The sequence below is a fragment of the Pangasianodon hypophthalmus genome, chromosome 14, assembly GCF_027358585.1.
Source record: "Pangasianodon hypophthalmus isolate fPanHyp1 chromosome 14, fPanHyp1.pri, whole genome shotgun sequence".
Lineage (NCBI taxonomy): Eukaryota > Metazoa > Chordata > Actinopteri > Siluriformes > Pangasiidae > Pangasianodon > Pangasianodon hypophthalmus.
In genome coordinates this window covers 7,295,842-7,312,264 of record NC_069723.1, presented here as the reverse complement: position 1 = coordinate 7,312,264, position 16,423 = coordinate 7,295,842, and the positions used below count along the sequence as shown (strand labels likewise).

Below are 16,423 nucleotides of genomic sequence, written 5' to 3'. Positions count from 1 at the left end.
GCATATCTTTTGGAAGCCAGGTTACTATGCTTTATCCCTATTCGTGGTAACGTGAAACTGCATGCATGAAAAACACATCTATACTAAACATCTTTTTACAATCAATTAGCCCACCACTTAGATAAGTGTTTTTCTGATCACTGCCTGTGGCAGAGTCTCCCAAACTACATGGTACTGTGTTATATAGAGTGTTAAAGGTAGATACCACCTACTAGTAAGCTACAACCCAGCCACATATAGCACACAGCCAGCTAGCAAGTGCTTTTTGATAGTGGTGTGTGTGTGTGTGTGTGTGTGTATAGCATCTTACTGGTGCCCAGTCGGAGCAGGAGTGGCTACATTTACAGCTATAGTGCCTGTCAGAGCTGTGCCAAAGTACAAATACACAAGTAGTCTACGACACCCACGGAACCTGGGAAAACAGATACCACTAGTTATACTCCCAGGTAAAAATACACACACACACACACAACTTTTATTATAAGGCTGCCTTTAGAAGTTGAGTGGCATTGTTGGCTTTAAAAGTGTGATGATGTATGTAATAGGTTCTACTATTACAGTAGAATATAGAAGGATAGCATGACTTGAGTTATGATCACAATAACATGAAACACTTAATAAGAGGTAAAACGCTAAAATACAAGCACAAACAGGGGAACAAAAGCAAAAACACTGGAAAACGTGTCGTAATTCCTCAACTGTTATATTTTTGCAACTTATTTGTTGAGATTTCTTTTCTTTGTCACCACTAAAAACCTCAACTCCATACAAATCTAGCTTAGCAATAAATGATGATTAGTGAAAATTGGCCATGTATCAATAATTGGGTACATGTTAGGATAATTGGTTATGTGATATTGTGTATCACTGACATCACACAGTGCAATTCGGTATAATGAGAACTTGCATATTTGTTGTTTTATAGCTCTAACTATGTTCACTATTTAATATATCACCCTATTCAGATATAGCCATTCCTTGTGTCCAAAAGTGAAATGAGGTTAACAATTTAGGTAGGTATCATGTAACTGCAAAATATTTTATATGGAAAACTGCAAACAAGACAGAACCATCAACATCAACATCAACATCAATATCAACATTTCCCTCAGATGTGTTGGTATATTACTACGAAATGACTCCTAGTGATTAAACTTGTACTACATCTGTGGGTACTGCCATATTGAGAACATGACCCCAACTAAAAACAGCCTAATGCTATGTAGTGACACCATTCTGCTTTTCTCTTTCAGAATAAATTACTCTGCTAGACCCCCACTTCACCTGTAAGACCTGCAGAAGGAAAAACTGAAACAACAATGCAAAATAAAAGACTTTCATTTTATCTTAAAAACTGAATTAAAAGCAGTTTACCAGGTCTATGGACACCACCACATCTAGGCCTGGATTATAGTAAACAAAAGAAAATATATGTTTGCTAAAAAGCCAATAAAAAGAGATAATAACAAGAATCAAGTAGTTTTATAATATCTTTAATCATTATCATCATCAGCAAATAAAAATAGAGTAGAATAAAATAGAGTAAAAAGAGTTTTTCAAATGATGTACTGTAGTTGCCTGTCAGTCAGTTGGTAAAGCATTCCATTGTTGATTTGGGGTATATGGAGTCAGACAGCTATAATGTGCGATGGTGCTAATAAATTCAGTGATTTAAAAACTAGTAGCAGTACTATAAATCTGTAAGTGTTTGGGAGTTAGTGTAATGAAAAGTTCCTCAAATGAATGAGCAATTGTAATGATTTCCCCTGGAGGCAGATGCAAGTACAGACATACTTTAATTTAACTAATACACAAATCAAAGAAACTAAGACAAGACAAGACAAGACAAGGAAAACTAGCTAAACAATAACAAAGCCAAGGCAATTTTAATAGAGCCGCATGACTCACAAAAATATAACCACAACCTAACAACAGAACAACGACAATGCTCAGCTGCAAGGGAGACAAATGGAAGAACTTATATAGGGGAGCTAATCAGGGAGAACACAAAACAGGTGTGCACAAACACAGGAAGTGAGCTGGACAACAAAGGAAGAAGACCAAAAACGTATGAAGTTGGAGGGGAATTACAGTGCACAGTGCACAGCTCCACAAGCCAGTCCCAACACAGTGCACAGCTCCACAAGCCAGTCCCAACACAGTGCACAGCTCCACAAGCCAGTCCCAACACAGTGCACAGCTCCACAAGCCAACCACAATGCAGTGCACAGCTCCATAATCTAGTTCCAGCAAAGTGGCAATCACAATACAGTGCACAGGTACATAAGTCAATCACAACATAGTGGACTCCTTCACAAGCAAATCCCAACACAGTGCACAGCACCACAAGCAAATCCCAACACAGTGCACAGGTCCACAAATAAATCCCAACACAGTGCACAGCTCCATAAGGCAATCACAACACAGTGCACAGCTCCACAAGCCAATCATGACACAGTGCACAGCTCCACAAGCCAATCACAACACAGTGCACAGGTCCATGAGTCAGTCACTACACAGTGCACTCCTTCACAAGCAAATCCAAACACAGTGCACAGCTCCACAAGCCCGTCACAGCACAGGCTATCAGTCTTTACAGTCCAAACACTGTTGTAAGAGTATTTACCCAAAGACTTCTTTTAGTGTCTTTATCCAAACACTGCTGTCAGTCTTTATCCAAACACTGCTGTCAGTCTTCATCCAAATACTGTTGTTAGTGGCTTTATCCAAACACTGCTGTCAGTCTTCATCCAAATACTGTTGTTAGTGGCTTTATCCAAACACTGCTGTCAGTCTTCATCCAAACACTGTTGTTAGTGGCTTTATTCAAACACTGTTGTTAGTCTTCACCCAAACACTGCTGTTAGTCTTTACCCAAACGCTGTTGTTAGAGCCTTTATCCACTATTGAAAGAGTCTTTATACAAACATTGCCTTTATTGAAGCATTTTACACCTTTGTTAGTGTCTTTGTTCAAACACTGCTTTTAGGGTCTTTATCCACGCACAGCAACACAGCAATTAGTCTTATCCACACGCAGCTGTTAGTCTTACTTGTCACTGTCATCACTGATTTGTTCATTAATGATCTACAAATAAATCTTCATAAATATTTGAGCTGCATGCTGACAGCGTTTATTCTTCAAAGCACTGTACCAATAAAACTGATTTAAAATAACTGAGATAGTTCTATATAACCTCATTTGTTTTATAGCAAGTCTAAAGGCCCAGTAGGAAATGAAGGACCCGGCTGACACTGTTAAACTTTTTGATGGTATTTGATATTTTAGTTCTAACTGATTACTTTGAAAAGATTTTACTGATTTTGAAAAGGTTGCTCTTCTTTCTGTCTTTAAGCTCCAGAAGTTGAGCTGGCTGTGACATAAAGTAAGCAAAATTAGAAGAATGTTTTCATACCAAAGATTGGCATGTGTACATACACTGTATTCTAAATATGATATATACAGTGAATGCACATTTTATTACAGTAAACTGTGACTACCGTGACTTTTCGACAAGTTACGAGTGTTTCTTTTTTTTGTGAGTTTTAAATTCATTTAACTGAAGCTGTTGTAATTTCATGTCTCATGAAACTCAAGGCTAAATTCATACATTTAAAATTTATATACTGAATGTATTTATTTCTGTAAAGCTGCTTTGTGACAATGTCCATAGTGAAAAGTGCTATACAGACAAAACTGAATTGAATTGAATTGAATGACCAGTCATTGTACGTCATTTTTTGGAGCGTGAATAACATTTTTTTTTTGTTTTGTTTTCTTTTTACGACCTATAAACAACATACGTTATTTCATTGCTGCACTCCACACCCTTTGCTGTAATTTTGTAAGCAATCTCCAAGCATCTGCACTGGATACTGTGCACCTGAAGCATAATTAGAATAAGGGACATTTTATGCATATTCACAAGTGATCAACAGCAATGGCATACGTTGGCACCAAAAGACTCCTATTCGTCTAAACTTTCCAGCTGTCCATTTACTGTAATAAACAAGAATTAGAAGTTAGCATACTGCTCAACATTAGCAGCAGATAAGTGGCCTGATGTAGTAGATGAACCAGAGGCCCAATGCGTCAAAGTCAGCTGCCTGCCCTTCCATCCTTCCCTGATAGACAGACCCAGAGAAAAGCCCGTTTAGTCCCTTCAGTGGCCGATGAAAACATAATTCCCTGATTTAGCCCCCTGCTGAGTGCAGACATTAGTGCCTGATGAGAGAAGCAGATCAAGGCATGAGGATATGAGTGGGAAATTGTAAAAGAGTTTCATGTTTCCAGGCCTGTGAAAAGATTTGTTCAAGGCACTCCAATTTGATGCATTTTCCCATGTTGTGCAGGACAGCTCGTATTGTTGAAGAGTTCTGATAATGACTCCGTGTCTTGGCCCTAAGCAGGCTGCTGGATTGCAGATGCCATCTTCTTGGAGCTTGCTTAGCCACTCGCTTGCAGGCAGCAGGCCAGAGCACATGGGCTAAACTCACCTGCTTCAGGGGATATCAGTAAGTGACGCAAACTTCTACCATTCTTTTTTTTTTTTTTTCAAAACAAACCTTTCAGCTGTTTATGTTGTCCTAGATGAAATTTTTGACATGTCTCCCAATCACCATCTTTCCAGGTGCTGAAATGGAGCTAATATGCCTTTTCCTTTTTTTAATACATGGAATGCCTTTGGCTTTTACTCAGTTTAATGGCTACAACTGTGATCCTGCCTTACACAGTAGATTCCCAGGTAAGGAGATATAAACACCTGAGCATTGCAGTTTCTCTTTCTGGACTAAGTGCTGCTTTTGAAACTTTGCTGTCCTTTTTCCCTACTTCATCTTTACCTGAAGCCGAGCGGGATATCACTGTGTACTGTGGTGTGCAGACCATCACACTGAAGATCAACTTCTGTCCAGTGCTCTACTCAGGCTACACTGATACTGACCTGGCCCTGAATGGGCATCACGGCGATGCTCAATGCCGTGGCTTCATCAACAACAACACGTTCCCCACTGCAGTGCTGTTCAGCATCAGCCTCAGCACACTGGAGGCCTGTGGAAACATGCTGGTGGTGAGACATGCTGAACTGTTAAATACTAATGTGACTGCTTGGTCAGGAGAAGCCAAGCCCCTAGTACACTTTACTGTATTTAAACTATTTGTGGTGCATAGTTGTGTGCTCCAAGCAAATAGTGTTAATGTTAAATAAATTAACACTTTTAGTGCTAGTACTGGTGACCCTTTAAATGATACAATAATATCTGGGGAAAAAAAGAACAGTTATAAAAATGCATCCTTTGGCAGGTTTCTGCAGCTCAGGGCTACAACGCTTTTGGGAATATATCCCTGGTACAGATAGGGAATGTATCAGGCTACATCGATACTCCTGACCCTCCAACCATCATTAGCTACCTGCCTGGTTTGCTTTATAAATTCAGCTGCAGTTATCCTCTGGAGTATCTGGTTAACAACTCTCAGCTGGCATCGTAAGTCTTCTCCTCTGTATGGCTGTTTTTAATTCCAAATCATCAATTAGTTAAACCTAAGGGTGTTGGGAAGTTAAGAAGTGTGCTATTTGCTCCCCATAATTTTTTTTAGATAATTTTAGATCAATTAAATATTTGATACATTTTTATACATGCTTTAAAACATTTTTGATACCTCAGTGCACTGTGTTGTAAATTTTGTACATCTTATCTGTACTTTTTCAAGTTCATCAGCAGCAATAGCAGTAAAAGACAACAATGGCACCTTTGTGAGCACCTTGAGCTTCATTCTATACAATGTGAGTGAATTTGATATTATAGTTGATTTTGCTTTATGGAGAGAGCAGTCAGTGTGAACTTTTGCATCATACACGGTTGCCTAGTTTAGTACATATAATATTTACAGAGTTTGTGTTAATGATACTGTATATAATATGATAGAAAAATATCTAACCACAAGACTTAGTGAAAATGAAACATTACATACAACAGAAACAGTCTCCTTTTCCTTGTTTTACTAAATGCATGCTTGTTCATGGGCATTGTTTCCTAGAAGGGTAAATTAATTTTACTGAATTTTAATCCATAATTTAATTATTTCTCAGGATTCATCCTTCAGTCAGCAGTTGTCTGTTCCCATGGCTGGTCTGGCTCTGAAGACTAGAGTGTTTGCTGGTGTCAAGGCCACTAATCTAGATAGGAGGTATTGTTAAAAAAAAAAAAATCTCCATCAATCTCCATACTATAAGATGAACTTTGGTATGAAATGAGTAGAAACAGAAATAGAGAAATAGAAATAGAGTAGCATGAATTAGTCACTTGTTTTTTTGTTTTCTCCTTGTGAATACTCATTCTTTAAATGAGGAATAAGTTAACATGAATAAATACAGTTATTACAACAAAACATGCGAATACTAATTACATGTTTAATATGTTACAGTTCTCTCATTTAAAACATATAGAGCATCTACATTTATTTAAAAATGTCTAAGATCAGAGATTTGATTGGTTTCAGTAACACAAATGGTTGTTTCACTCCCCCCACTCCCCCAGGTGGAATATACTGATGGATTACTGTTACACCACCCCCTCTGGGAATCCTAATGATGAGATACGCTACGATCTTTTCTTCGGGTAATTTCACATTATCTAAAGTGGTGCGTTAAACGGTGCACATTAACCAGCAGAGAGGTCATTACCTGCTTAAACCAACCACTCACTATACAAATCTCTTACAATGGCCTTTTATCTGTGTGTGTGTGCGTGTGTGTGTGTGTGTGTGTGTGTGTGTGTGTGCATGTACTCAGTGATAGTCTGATTCTTAGTTTCATTTTCCTAATAGATGTCACAAAGACCCACAGACCACAGTTTTTGAGAATGGGAAAAGCCAAATGGGCCGCTTTGCCTTTGAAGTTTTCCGGTTTGTGAAACACAAAAACCAGAAGATGTCCACTGTCTTCTTGCACTGTGTCACAAAGTTGTGTCGGGTAGATGACTGCGCATTGCTGATGCCGGTAAATTTCTGTTTTGTTTGTTTGAGTATTGTTAAGCTTATTGTATTACTATTTTGACACCAAATAAAGACATTTTAAGCAAGGAGTAATCTTAGTACGTAATGTCTGTCTGGTGAATGCTATTTTTTAATCTCAGATCTGTGGAATAAGAAGAAAGAGGGAGGACACCACAGCTCCTCATGCTTCCGCTGAAGATGCTATCATAACTGCAGGCCCTATAATCACCAGAGGTGGTGAGAGAATAGTTAAATGTAGAACCCTAAAATGTTCTCCAGTTTGCCCCTCTGGCTTATTCAGTTATTTGTCTTAATGCATATTACTCAGTAACAACCATGGATTATGGTATATCCTGGGGATTTGGTGCTCAGTATTTACATATCAGTATTTACATACATCCAAATCACACTTAAACTAAATCTTAAAGATTTTATTCTGTATGTTAACGTATTTCCTTTTGAAACAGGAAGTCAAACTGACGGTGTGTTGAAGTGTTTGGCTGATTTACACAACAGCCAATAGCGTTCAAGAATAAAATATTTTTTCCTCAAGCAGTGGACAGCTGGAAAAGGAAATAGCGTGCAGGAAGACATACAGACAAAAACACACCAACAAACCATGTTTGCTGCTAAAGTGCTGCTACTGTAGAGCATAGCATACGGGACTCATATTATCTAGAGAGCATTTAATTGGATGAACACACCACTAATACAGGATGATTCATCAAAAAAGTTTACTCATTTTCCCGGAACTGTGGTATTAAAATGAAAATATTAGCAAAAATATTTTTTTAATATATTTGCTCTAGATTTACTATTGTATTGGTGTCTATAACTCAAAGGGACAGGTACAAATAGCTCTGAAAGACCAATTTCAATTTCAGGGGCACTACAACCATCAAAAAGAACGTTTGACAATTAAATTTTTGCATATACAATCTTCCATTTTACCATAACCTGTTAATTTCTTTTTCTTTTGTAGATGAAACCTCAACCACCAACTCACAGCTTGGTAAGGTCTTCTTTTTTTGTTCACTGTGTATCATTACTGTGTATCCAGTATTTTGTCCCATGCAAAGATCCTGTTGTCTTCCCCAACATTTTGCCAGATATATAATTGCATGGTGCCTGTGTTAACACATATCACATATATGATGCCGATGTTGAAACAAGGATCAGTGTTACTCAGTACTCAGTGCATCTCTCTCTCTCTCTCTCTCTCTCTCTCTCTCTCGGAATTCAGTTCATCAAGCTTTATTGGTATACAGTGGTGTACTAAGATTAAAGTTTAAAAAAAAAGATGTTTACTTCAAATCACACCAGTTTTAGTTACTGATGGTAAATTAATCAAGGAACATGATGAAACATTAGCTAAGGCTAACTAACGACAGCTTTATTCCTAATCTCTCAAATCTTGATAGTGCTGATGATAAAAAAGGAACAGATACTTAAAAACCAGACTTAAGTACAGTAATGCTGTCTGCTGAGTCGGTTGGGTTGGCGTTCCACGGGAACAGAGGGTGCTGATAGCCGAGGAGACATTGGAATGGGCTGAGCTTAGTAGCAGAGTGCCAGAGAGAGTTTTGGGAGTACTCTGCCCATGGAAGGAATCATGCCCACTCATTCTGTTTATTGGCATCCTGATTGTTGGCATGCTGGTCAGCTCCCTCCACTTGGTCGTTGGCTTAGGGGAGGGGGGGTTGTTATCCAGAAGATAGGCTGATGGAAACCCACAGTTTTTCCATGAATCATCTCCATACTTGGGATGTAAATTGGGCTTCCAGGTTACTCACAATGTCCTCTGGGATGCCAAAGTACCTGAACATATGGTTAAAGCTCTGCATCTCAAAGGTGGAAGGAAGACCAGGGAGTTCAGTAGCTGGGGAGGTGTAAGTCCACATTATCAGTTTGTGTCTGAGGTGAGAAGGCAGGTATTTCTTGTCTGCTGGGCATTGTGCAGGAACTGTCACTTTTGGTGTGTTCACTATCTTCCAATCAATGTCCCAGGTTATAGCCCCTACAAATGGTTGTAGTAGGATACATTCCTCTGTGATTTCTTGGGGAGTAGCTGGATAGAGATGGAAGTCAGCCTTTTTGTTCCTGGAGCTGGGTCTGTAGGAGATAGTGAATTGAAACTGTGCAAAGAATAGGGCCAGTGTACTTGGCGAGAGTTCAGCCTTTTAAATGATTTAATATACTCTAAGTTCTTGTGGTCTGTGAAAATTGTGAAGGGATGAAGTGCCTCCTCCAACCAGTGGCACCATTTCTCCAGGGCTAATTTCATGGCACTGAGTTGTCTTTTGCCAATTTCATAGGTGCGTTCAGTTGGAGATAGCTTCCTGGAAAAGAAGGCCATGGGGTGGAGCTTGGGCTTCTCTCCAAACCTCTGTGACAGGACAGCCCCAGGCCCCTGTTCCAGAGGCATCCAACTCCACTATGAAAGGCTTGGAAGAATCAGGATGTTTAAGAATGGGGCTGAGGTGAAGGCTTCCTTGAGGCACTCAAATGCCTGGTTTGCTGAGAGGTTCCAATTAAGTGTCCTGGGTCCTTTCTTAAGCATGGAGGTTAGGGGTGAGGCAATGGTGCCAAAATCCCTGATGAACCTCCTATTAAAGTTTTCAAACCCTAGGAATCATTGTAGCGCTTTAACATTGGTTGGAACAGGCCAATGATATATATGGGCTGATGATATATCCTAAGAACAAGATCTCTGAAACTTGAATTTCTCCTTTAACAAAGAGTTGGTTCTCCTTTCTGATATGGTGGATATGTGTTTCTTTACTTGGGAAGTACCGCAAGATATTGTCAAAGGGACAGGTACAAATTATTATGAATTTGCCCATCATGTCACGGAGAACGTCACTGAAAAGAATGTACTAAAGAGAGCCCATATGGCATTACACAGTACTCAATGTGACAGGAGGGGTGCTGAAGGCTGTTTTCCATTTCCCCATGGATACGAAGCAAGTTTAGGCACTGCATAGGTCCAAGTTCATGAATATTTTGGTCTCTCATAGCTGTTCCAGAGCAGAAGGGGACTAGTCCTCAGTAATCTGTGCACAGAAGCAGGCTGCTCCCTTTCTTCTCCATAAAAAGAAGCCTGCAGATGCTGGTGAAGATGAGGGAGAAAATGTACCCCTGTTTCAGGGCCTCGTTGATGTATACGTCCATGGCCTGGGTCTCTTTAGTGGACAAGGGGTTAATGTGGTTAGATGAGGGTGAGGCACACCATAAGCTCAATGGTGCAGTGAGGTGGCATTCCACAGGCTTGGTTTTGCTAAAAGTCATGATACTCCACTTTCCACTTTGGACTTGGTTTCAGGGCTCTCGACTGTGGTTAAGGCTATGCACACAGAAGGGACATTGAAACAGTGGGAGAGACAACGTGATGACCAGCATGCAATTTCTCTTTCTGTGCAGCAGATTTGAGGATTGTGTGCATGCATCCAGGGGAATCCCAGCACTCTGGGGGACTTGGTCCTGACAGTGACGTGAACTTGGTACAATGGGTGATGGAACTCCACCCCTTGTTGACTTGACCTAGTTGCACAGGTTCTGTGGTGTGGGGTTCTTGGGCAGGGTTCACTTCCACTTTAGCCTCCCCTAGGTACCTTAGCAGGAGGTCTAGACAAGGTCTGGACAGGTCAATGAGTGAGTCGAGGGATGCCAGATCGTCTCGACATGCTCAGTGAGGATGTTAATGTTCAACTCTTGACAATAAGCGGCTTTGAGTGCCGGCTTGTTCCAGCCACTGCCAGCAGCTAATGTGCAAAAGTCGAGAGTGAACTCGGCCGCGCTTAGGTTACCCTGCTTGAGGGTAGGAGTCTCTCTCCAATCTCCTTGCCATCTGGAGTGTGGTCAAATGCTTTATTTACAAAGCTGGCAGACAAATTGAAATCGTAATACAAACTCAGTATCAAAAACCAGGCAATGGTCAGGTGATCGACAAATAGCATTGACTAGGCAAAACAGGAATCAAAAACCAGGAGAACCAGAAACAAGATCAAAACCAGAGTGTTAGAATCACAAAATACAAAGGCTTGGTAATGACTGGTAACACTAGTAAGACACAGAGTGTAAACTTTGCAGGGATTGTGTGAACTAGGAGTCTTTATATACTGTGAATGTGATTGTGTTTGATTTGGATTCAGGTGTGTGTGATCAGAATGACAGTGCGCTTGAACATGACAGAGTTAGTGAGTGCTGAATATTGTAGTTTGAAGCAGCCATCTTTGTAGTCTGCCTTGTGTTCTGGGAGTTCTGTGTAGTGTGACACCATTGACATGACAAGTAACAAAGTACTTCTGTGCATCAAGTGTCATTTGGTAAAAAAATTTAATGAAAAAAGTTTCTTATAGAAAGCCGTTTTCTCTATTCCTGTCTCAATAATAGCTCCATCTAACGACCCCTCCTCACCACTGGACACAGTGACAAGTGCTCTTGTTGCCGGGGTGGCAGTGTTGGGCCTGATGAGCCTGAGCTTCTTCATCCTTTCCATCAGGCTTCTGCGCAGGTCCAGTCCCACACCTCTGACTGGCATAGGGAACCCCAGCTTCAAATAAAACACACAACCCTATTGCAACATCACTGCTTTCTGAATCTTTTTCCACCTGAGTCACTGCCAATTACAGAAATGATGTATTGGCAGGGCCAGAATTCAGGCCATTGTCCGCCATCTATTTTTTTCTTATTATTGTGCTATGTTATTCCTTTCAGCTTCTTTATATCTTCTTCTACTTCATACAGTCTTTGGTTTTGATTTACAATTTACTCTTATTGTACTTGTGTAAAAACGTAGACACAGACAGCCAAAGTTTTTGTTTATTACCTCACCTAGTTGGAATTATACACCCTTCATGAAAATGAGGAGAAAGTAATATAGTAGAAAGAATAACATATGCAATACGTGATTCTTTGAGCTCAAACTTACAGGGACTTTGTATGGTTTTATTTAATCATGTTTTTCAAGCACAAAAAGTTTTTTAAGTAGTGCATTTCTCCAAAACACTGGGTTCAAAATTATCAACACCCTTACAGTTAATATTTTGTGATGCCTGCCCTCGAGAGAATAACAGCATTGAGTCTCTGTCTGCAATGTCTGACAATATTGGAGACACTTTTAGAGGGATCTTGGAGACTCAGATGTTCATTCCAAAACACTGATTTGGTTTTTACTTAACAGTTTGTGTTGATTAATTACATGTTGACTCATCATCAAGCTCTAACTATGACCAAGTATAATCTTCAGTCTGACAGAGGTAACCAGGTTTTGGGCTGAAATATTCTAGTGCTTATAAACACCAGCCACAAAACATTGTCAGAGGTACTTTTCCTTGTATGCAGTCCCTGCTCCATGAAGCTCAGCCACTGCATGTGGAGATGCTCTCTGGATGGGCTTCTTTCATGCAGTGCTTCCAAAAGGCTGATTATGAAAAAAAAAACAAAAAAAAAAACACAAGAATCAACAATACAATTCTAAAACTGTAAAATAATAACGAAAATAATACTGGGAATAATGAAAAACCTGAAAAATGATAATAATGTTTTTCAAGATTGACAATTTGCATGCATTTAAAATATTTTTAGGGGTGTCAATAATTTTGGTACCTACATGTTTGAGAGAAAATACTTTTTTTAAGTGATTAAATAGTGCCTGCAATTGTTTGAGTGGAACAATGTGAATTATTGTGGTTAGTGTTTATTTTATACCATCATTTTTGCTCATTTTTATGAAGGGTGCCAATAATTCGATATGCATCTGTGTATGTCATTGTGTATGAGTAGCAAAATGTTTACGATGTGAAAATGCACTGTATGTATCTGTAAGAAACATTAGACTTTAGAAGTAATTGATGTTCTTAGTCAGTGAACATTGTTTAAATGCCATATGCCATTATAACCTGGTTGATCTTTGTTTGGTTGGTTGTATACTGATTTTGTAAAAAGTTATTTTGCATTGCCGATTCCCATAAACACATTACATTTGACTTATTTTTGTCTGCAAAGATCCATTATTATTGAATCAAACTCCAGTTTATAGTGTATTTCTTGTAATATTTTTGATATAGATCATTATTTTACCATAGTTGAGGCATGTCCTTCAATCCTGGAGATGTTGAGCAAAGTACAATCAACTGTTTGTGTCCCACTGTGTTAAGATCTTTTCAATCCAAGTGTGGACACCAAACCCTCAGTTCTATTTCACACATCCTCACTTCCAGGAGAAGTGTTTGACACATGAATATGCTCTCATGTGCGTATGTATTATCCTAAGTCATGAAATAACACTAGCAACTACACTATTCTGAGCCTAAATCAAAATACCGTGGGTGTTATCCGCACTATTACCTAGTGTGCCTAGACAGAGATAGAAATACTAATGTGAAGGATATGTATGCGCACACAACTGTTTGTCCTCCTGTGGTTTGCATCACATGACATGGCAGTTGCGTGTAGCAGTAGAAGCAGACATTACTGACAATACTAACATAATGGATAACAAAAAGACAACCAATACATAACAAATGAAACAGAACACAAAAATATGAGCATTGGTTTCTTGCGAGAAACTCAATGTAATTCACTCTCTATGCATTTGGGTGTCAGGGTAGCTAGCCTTCTTACAGAATCTAGCTCCACACCAATAAACTGTGCAACCTGTCTCTGTACTAGGGAAATTTTCTTGCCTTTAACCATGAGGCCAAGTGGCACAATGTGGCTTTGTCTTGGGTGGCCTGCCATCCTGGTACACATGAGCCAATCAACTGAATCTAGCAGTAATCTTATCTCCTATTCTCAAGTTCCAAATCAGTTGCACAATGATGCATCACTCCAAAGTTGATATTCTGGCATGTGACACATGTAGTTTTGTCCTCAGCTTGCAGCTGAGCAGAAGTTCACTTGGTGCAATAACTGTGGTAACATGTGGTGTGATGCGATACTGGAGCAGAAAGTCTGTGACATAGGCTTTCCACAGTTTACTTTCCAGGATTGCTCTCTGGACACAGTCCTTGAGAACATGATTATCATGTTCCACTACACGATAAGTACAGAAGGACACAGATGTGTTCCTGTGATGTTCCTATCTCACGGGTGTGTTTGATTTTCCTAGTAATTGAAAGCCAAGGATGTGAACTGTACCCCATTATCAATCACCAGTTCTATAGGACTTCCAAAGCGGCTAAACACAACAGCCAGGAAAGTAGTGACTGTTGTTGTGGTCACATTATAGGTAAAAACAATTTCAGGCCATTTTCTGTAATAGTCCACAAGAGTGAGGGCATACCTGCAGTCTCAACTTCCAGACTCAATAGGTCCTACAATGTCCAACCCCAACGTTTCTCCCCTGGTGCAGAAGGAAGTGGTACAGGCTGGAGAGGGGTAGTGTAGGTCTATGTACTCTTGAGCTGGCATATGGAGATATGAGAATAAACCATGGCATCCATTCCTGGCCACCTCTACAAATCACAGAGACATTGCTTGATTTTAATAAGGTCCTTGGTAGCCTTCATGTGCCAGCTTGGTCAGGGTGGCACACAGGGTAATGGTACAAGCAAATGGTGTGACCTTCTATAAATCAGACTGTCTTGCACAGAAAGTTCAGCTCTAATAATAAGCCCAGGTCAAACACTTTTTCTATTCTTGGATCAGCCAGATTCCAGCTCCTGACATAAAGCACAAAGTTCAGGGAAGGCAGCACACTCCTTTGAAAACTCATCTCAGTGGCAAGAAGGGCCGCGTATTCAGGGTCAGTGTAAAATGACAGTCCCACAGGGATGTTCACCAACATTCTACTGTCCACAGCTGTTCTACTGGCCAGTGCTTCTTTCTCTACAACAGCATATTTTCTTTCTGTAGCAGATAGAGTGCATGAAGCAAATGCAACTGCATGCTCAGAACCATCACGATGAATTTGTGTCAGCACAAGTAAGAAGTCATAGATTGCCAGGGCCGGGCTGTTCACAATGAGACACTTAAGTCTCTCAAACCATTCCGGTGCTCTGTCAAATCCACCCTGGAGTACGTCACCAGCTTCACTCTAGGTGGCTTCAGTGGAGATAATGTGAAAACAGCATTGTAGAGGCTTTCTGGGAGTATGGACACAGATGAACATGTATCAACCATATCATTTATAAATTCACTGTTGAACTCAAGCACATGTACAATCTCTGGTAGTTCCATTTCTGGTGCTTCTACTACTACCTTCTGAGCGGCAAGCCCATGCTAAGTGTCCTGTCTTACCTCAGTCCTTGCATCTGACTCAGGCAGGAGAACACTTAGTAGCATTTTGTATGTGTGAATCTGATCCGCAATGGTAACAATTTCATTTAGGATGTGGGCCGCATTTGTTGATGTATGATATTTCCGTTTCGTTGGAGTGACCTGTTGCACCAGTGATGCTGCTGGGGCAAGAGTTCATGCATGTTGCATGGCTGTTTATGTTTGTGTAGGTGTGAGAGTGGGCTATAAACAAAAGCCTCTCTCGTATGTGCACAGCTGTTGCCTTTTCACTTAACTGGTCCCTCATCTGTTTGGGCTCCAAAGATACAATACGAAGTCAGTTTGTGCAATGCAGCAACAAAATCCTTAGTTGATTCATCTGCTCTTTTAGCTTGTTGTTGGGATTTATGCTGTTCCACAACAGCACCCACTGTCAGTAATTCTCAAACGCCTCAAAAAGTAGAGAAGGCCCGGGCATGAAAAAATATAAATCGGGAGCAGGTATAATTGATACCATCATTCTCGTCACCAAAATATGTTGTATGTTCAGCGAAGAAAACAAGAACTCCAGTTACACCAAGCTATCTTCCTTTACTTGTTATTTTACTTTCTTCTGTCTACTCCCCTGCATTAAGTTCTCACTGACACCTTGTGGTGAAGCATATATGGTCGTTCTAAAAAGTCTGCACACCCCTGTTAGAATGGTGGGTTTTTGTGATGTAAAAAAAATGAAACCAAGATAAATCATGTCAGATTTTTTTCCACCTTTAATGTGACAAAATTCAACCAACAAAACTCAAGTGAAAAATAAATAGTATTTTAGGGGGAAAGTTTTTTTAAAAAAATTAAAATAACCTGGTTGCACAGCTGCTCACACTCTTTAATAATGGTTCTTGTGACTGTGTTTAGAATAAGTCACATTCAAACTCATGTTCAGAAGTAATTATCATGCAGCTGTCATCAGCAAAGTGATTCTGATTAATCCCAAATAATGATCAGCTGTTTCTGTAGGATTTTTTCTATATCTTCTTGGTTTCATCCATGAAGCCATGGTCCACACATAGCTTACGAAGCATGTACTTGACCTCACTGTGGAAAGGTCCCGATCAGGAGAGGGATACAAAAGAATTTCCAAAACATTAGATGTACCATGGAACACCATGAAGGCCATCACTGGCAAGTGGAGGAAATGGAGCACCACAGTGACATT

At 39.9% G+C, this 16,423-nt stretch overlaps 1 protein-coding gene across 1 annotated transcript; it reads left to right on the top strand.

The window, feature by feature from the left end:
* The first annotated feature begins 4,434 nt into the window (after positions 1-4,434).
* zpld1b (zona pellucida-like domain containing 1b) lies at positions 4,435-11,931 on the top strand. The gene is made up of 11 exons (XM_026924739.3): positions 4,435-4,514; positions 4,631-4,744; positions 4,848-5,068; positions 5,302-5,483; positions 5,710-5,782; positions 6,089-6,186; positions 6,537-6,617; positions 6,826-6,997; positions 7,134-7,230; positions 7,976-8,005; positions 11,386-11,931. Exons 2-11 carry the CDS (start codon positions 4,639-4,641, stop codon positions 11,553-11,555), a joined length of 1,230 nt encoding a protein of 409 aa, XP_026780540.2. The 5' UTR covers positions 4,435-4,514; positions 4,631-4,638; the 3' UTR covers positions 11,556-11,931.
* Positions 11,932-16,423: the final 4,492 nt, after the last annotated feature.

Coding starts and splice junctions, on each gene's coding strand:
- zpld1b (XM_026924739.3), top strand. CDS start 4,639: ATGGAGCTAATATGCCTTTTCCTTTTTTTAATACATGGAATGCCTTTG. Junction 6,618..6,825: donor CGCTACGATCTTTTCTTCGG/GTAATTTCACAT, acceptor TTTTCCTAATAG/ATGTCACAAAGACCCACAGA. Junction 8,006..11,385: donor AACCACCAACTCACAGCTTG/GTAAGGTCTTCT, acceptor TCTCAATAATAG/CTCCATCTAACGACCCCTCC.